General features: G+C 50.4%; 1 protein-coding gene across 1 annotated transcript; it reads right to left on the bottom strand.

The window, feature by feature from the left end:
• Positions 1-207: 207 nt before the first annotated feature.
• Positions 208-1,137, bottom strand: LOC122918059 (olfactory receptor 10J1-like). The gene has a single exon (XM_044266215.1). It carries the CDS (start codon positions 1,135-1,137, stop codon positions 208-210), a length of 930 nt encoding a protein of 309 aa, XP_044122150.1.
• Between the last annotated feature and the right edge of the window lie 4,042 nt (positions 1,138-5,179).

Here is a 5,179-nt window from a genome sequence, read left to right as displayed (position 1 = left end):
CGTGTTCATGTGTGAGGTGTAGGCTTGCCTGGACCCTGGGGAAATGTGTCCCTTTCTCCAGTAGCTGAATCTTTGTGCTTTTGTTCTCTTCTCAACTGCCCCCTGCTGCATAGGCTCCAGAGTTTTAGCTCTAGGGACTGTGGGCACTGCTCTGCTTTCCTGCTCCAGAGACTCTTACGGGATCCTCGTTGAAGCAGGCCCATCTCATCAGGAAGGCTTCTTGCCTGTGGCCCGGAGCAGAGCATCCTTGACCTCCTTGTTCCTCAGGGTGTACACCACAGGGTTCAACAGGGGGGTGATGACCGTGTACGTCACCGAGATCAGCTGATCCTGATCCCTGGTATTCTCGGACTTGGGCTTGAGGTAGGCAATGGAGGCGCAGCCATAGTGGACAATGACCACCGTGAGGTGGGAGGCGCAGGTGGCAAAGGCCTTCTTCCGGCCCTCGGCTGAGGCGATCTTGAGGATGCTGGAGATGATGAGGACGTAGGAGATGAAGACCAGCCCCATGGGAACCAGGATCACCAGCACACTGATGATCAACGTCAAGATCTCATTGACCGTGGTGTCGATGCAGGAGAGCTTCATCACCGGTCGGATGTCACAGAAGAAGTGGGCGACCTTTGTGGCACAGAAGGGCAACCTGAACACAGCCAGTACCTGTGTCATGGCTACGATGAGGCCAATGCTGCAGGCTGCCCCCACCAACTGGAGGCACACTCTCTTGTTCATGAGGATCATGTACCTCAAGGGGTTGCAGATGGCCACATAGCGGTCATACCCCATGGCCGTGAGCAGGAAGCAGTTGTTGATGGCCAAGGTGATGAAGAAGAACATCTGGGTGGCGCAGCCGGCCAAGGAGATGGGCCGGCTCAGGCCCAGGAGGTTACAGAGCATCTTGGGTATAATGACAAGCGTGTACACAGTCTCTGAGGCAGACAACATGCTCAGGAAGAAGTACATGGGCGTGTGGAGGTGACGGTCAACACTAATGATGCTCACAATGATGACATTGCCAGTCAGGGTTAAAGCGTACAGAGCAAGGAACACCACAAACAGGGTGAGCTGGTGCTCACGGAAGCTGGAGAACCCCTGAAAAGTGAACTCGCCCACCCAGCTGTGGTTCTCTCTCTCCATTAAATCATAGGCCGAATCTAAGAAAGAAAAAAAAAAATCCTGTAAGGAACCTAAATGGGTAGTTTCTGTCAGGGAGACTGGGCGACTTCTTGTGGTTCCTTGGCGTTGGGTTTTGGCTTCTCTGTGTTCACATTCATGTTTGTTCCTTTTGGGAACAGAGAGTGAAACATTTTCTCGTTAAGAGAAAGAATGTGGCTTTTAGAGCCAAACGCTCTAAACTCCTACCGTCATGTGCTGACTTGTCTTGAGTAAGGAATTAACATCTCTTAGACCAGCCGCCCTGTCTCTGTATGAACGTAGCGATGATGGCATTGTAGGGTTGTCGTAGGGGTGCAACGCTTCAGCTTGAAGCGTGGCTATTGGAATTCAACAAATGATCGGATAAGTTCAGGTTTGTCTGCTCAGCTCTTGGGTCTGCAGGAACGGGCTCATTCCTGAGTGGCTAGGGGTTGGGTGGAGCGTCCGCCATGCGGTAGTCACGCCGCGCTCCCTTTCCAGTTCTCCAGCTCTGTCAGGCCTGTTCCTCCCAGCCTCCACCCTACAGGCCTCTTCTCGACACCAGTCGGTTCTCAGAGTCACCCAAGCCCACGAGGCACGAAGACATCCCCATCCTCCACCTTCCCCGCCCCCCGCATACTCCTCCTGTGCAGGCAGCTAGCGCCCAACTGCTTGCTGCCTCTCCTGTACTGACAGCACCTTACCACGTACTTGTGATCACAAAACGCATTCCTACCTGTTTAATGTCCCTACCACCCGGTGTAGCCGGGGGGACCGGGATGACTGCCCGTCTTCGGATGCAGAAACTCTTTCAGGAATAGCCTGGGGACAAAAATGGGCTTGAACCTAAGTCTTCCTATCCTGGGCCTGTTGTCCTCCCCCTAACCAAAACTGCACTGTGGAGCGGCCCCCACCGGGGCTGGGCTGTATGGTCTTTGAGAACAGGGACCCCGGCGTGTCTGCTGCAGAGCAGGGCACAAGTACCTGCTGGAGAATCCTTGCCGGTCACCGCCAAACGAGCTGCCCGCTAGGAAGCAGAGGGCTGGGGCACCACAGGGAGGTTTCCTTCCAAGAGGAGGAGGAGGGAGCGTTTTTAAACCCCGTGTCCTCTTCCCTGCTGTTTGTGCGTGTGACAGCAGCAAACAGCTGCAGAACCGGGCTGAATTTTAACACTGAAATTATAACCCTAGAAGGAAGCATGACACTATTAACATCTCATTGGAAAACACACCATAGTGCAGCTCTTCTAACAGACTTTACCCAATTACCAGCCAACATATAATTATGGAACAGGTTTGCTACAAAAAAAATTAAATTCAATAATAGGGGTGTCTCCTGAAAAGTACCTTTTGTTAGAAGTGCAGCAAATCACCATATTGCAGAATGATTTACTAGTGGGTAAACAGCAAAGGTAAGCTTTCTGAGCGCTTTTAAGATTAATCTGCTTTTCGGAAACACACCAATTTTAATAAAGGGAATCTACAAAAAGGTATAAGGGAGGGGGATGGTTATGCTTCAGCTCTTCAGAGCACGGTGTGAAAGAAAATGCTGTAATGTTGCAAAAAACAAACAAACAAACAAAAAACAAACCCCCCCCCCAAAAAAACAAAAAACCAACAACTCCTGTGCAGTTTTAGGGACCATTTCTTGACAAGGAAGGTGGTTTGGCATTGAGGTGTGCACCACCGTAAGTAAGTGACCATCAGGCTGCTCCGTGAGGCTTTGTCAGCAGCGTCTCTGGGCTATGACTTGTTTGTAGAATGTGAACCATGAATCCTTGCTGATAAGTGGCAGAGCCCCATTCTGTATGAGTCAAGATACCCTTTAATCCTGGGGGGTCATGATTCCTTAGGGCTAGGAAGGCATCTTTGAAAGCGGCAAATCCAAAGCGGGAAACAAGTATTCCTAGACGCCAGGACCCTGATCAGTTTAAGACTTTAATAACCATAAAACTCATCTACGTGTGTTATTCCTACTGTGGCCCTTTGTAAATCACTGAGGTCTTTTTTGAAATCTCACTTACTTTTCTTCCTGCAAATCTGTGGCTCGACAGAGAGATGGAAGTAGAGGTCAGAGATGTGGCCCATGGGTCACAAGTATTCACAAATCATGGTCATGAAGAAAAGATCCCTGAATGCGGTCCTTCTACGTGCCCTCGGGCCAGTCCAGGGACGGAGCTAGAGGGAAAGTCACAGGGGACTCCTGGAATACTAGATTTTCTCTCCAGCTGGAGGAGGAGCTTTTAACACCCAAGAAAATCTCTCTGAGGACCATCTCTCGTGGTTTCTGGGTGCCCTTCCCTGAGCACCCTTGAGAGTCACCCTAGGGCTAGAAGGAAGCCGACAGCCAGTGCCAGGGGACCTCGTTACAGGTGCGGAGCATTTCCCATGTTGCCTGGGCCCGGGCTCTGGGAATCTTCCAGAGCTTTGTCTGCAAGTAGAAACAGCAGTGGCTTATTTGTCAGGTTTCATTTTTTAAATAAATATTCTATTTTTATATAGTTAGGCCTTGGAAAACCATGGTTACAAAACCCAAGTGAGCTCTCAACTAAGAGCCACTGCTTGGATTCCAGGAAACTGTGCAGTTTTCCCTGTAGTCAAGAACCCTGCTCAGTGTTAGAGGCTGGTCCCCCCCATCCCCCCTTGGACTGAAATAGTCCAATATGGCTATAGTTTTTGTCCTGTGGGATTCAGACATGGAAGAGCAAAGTTCAGTAGACCTCTCTGGAAGCCCGGGAGGCCACTGACAGTGTCCCAACAAAGTTGAGCTGGGGTTTCCTCCTCAGGGGACATCAGGGGGGCTTCCAGAGCCCCTTGCCATGCTGGCTTCCCTCTCCCAACCCCACATGCTGCCTTTCCCAAGAGTATCTTAGTCTCACTGGTTTTTCTTTTATATTGTTCAAAGATGAACTGAGACATATTAAAAATGGGAAGTTTATTTGAGCAGAAATCAAGTCCAGCAGCAGCCGAAGGGCAGTGGTTAGAAGTGTGGTCCCCAGCAGGAACTCGGGGACCTGTCTGGAGGAAAGAGGAAACAAGGCGAGGGAGGACCAGTTGGCGTAGCTTATGGCCTCCGTGGCTCGGCATGGCTGGTCGTCCTTAGTATTCTGATTTCACAACCGTGAGGCATTTATGGGCTTAGACTTGGGTTCCTTTATATAGGCATAAGGCCTTACAGCCCTCCAGCCTGTGGCCTCCAGTTTAATTAATCTAATATTCCTGCATACCCTTATCGGTCTCCTCTCCTGACAGATTCCTTCCAAGGTGATTTTTCTACAGTTCACAGAAATGCCTCTATGTGTATTTTTTTTAAGATTTTATTTATTCATTTGATACACAGAGAGATCACAAGTAGGCAGAGATGCAGGCAGAGAGAGAGGAGGAAGCAGGCTCCCCACTGAACAGAGAGCCCGATGTGGGGCTCGATCCCAGGACCCTGAGATCATGACCTGAGCCAAAGGCCGAGGCTTTAACCCACTGAGCCACCCAGGCGCCCCTCTATGTGTATGTTGATAAACCTGAAAAACATCCCTGTTCCTCCCCCGCTCCCCATTCCCACTTCTCTACTGAATTTGTGGTCACTTTTAAATTTAGAAAATGATAACTTGAAGAGTTTACAGCAAATATAATCGTGGTGATTAATGTTCGCCCTTCTCCCTACCCGTTTCAGAGACCAAGAGGGGAGACTGGCCAAACTAGAGTTACGTAGGAGACTCAAAAACTTCTCATTCAGCTGGCGCCGTGAACAGTTAGCATCTCAGCCTCTCCCTTGTTACTTGCAGCCGCGTGGTATCGTCATATGTGTGCCTTTGCTGCTTTGAGGTCACGGTGGGATGGGATCGTCCCTCACTTTGGGGTCACCTTGCTGGGTTTTCACTCTGCTCTAGCGAGAACACCCCAGTTGTCTCCCCGGTTGTCCCTGAAGACACGAATCCAATTAGCGGCACAGACAGCCTCCCTTCCTCCCCAAAATGGGAAGCAGATATAAAGCCTCTTGCTCCAGAGACCAGCAGAACACCTCTGTCGACACGCCCTCAGGCCAGGGA

Source organism: Neovison vison, chromosome 10 (genome assembly GCF_020171115.1).
Source record: "Neovison vison isolate M4711 chromosome 10, ASM_NN_V1, whole genome shotgun sequence".
Classification (NCBI taxonomy): domain Eukaryota; kingdom Metazoa; phylum Chordata; class Mammalia; order Carnivora; family Mustelidae; genus Neogale; species Neogale vison.
This window is presented reverse-complemented; position numbering and strand designations above follow the sequence as displayed.

Bases quoted from the DNA above. Each gene is read 5' to 3' on its own strand.
- LOC122918059 (XM_044266215.1), bottom strand. From the start codon at position 1,137: ATGGAGAGAGAGAACCACAGCTGGGTGGGCGAGTTCACTTTTCAGGGG.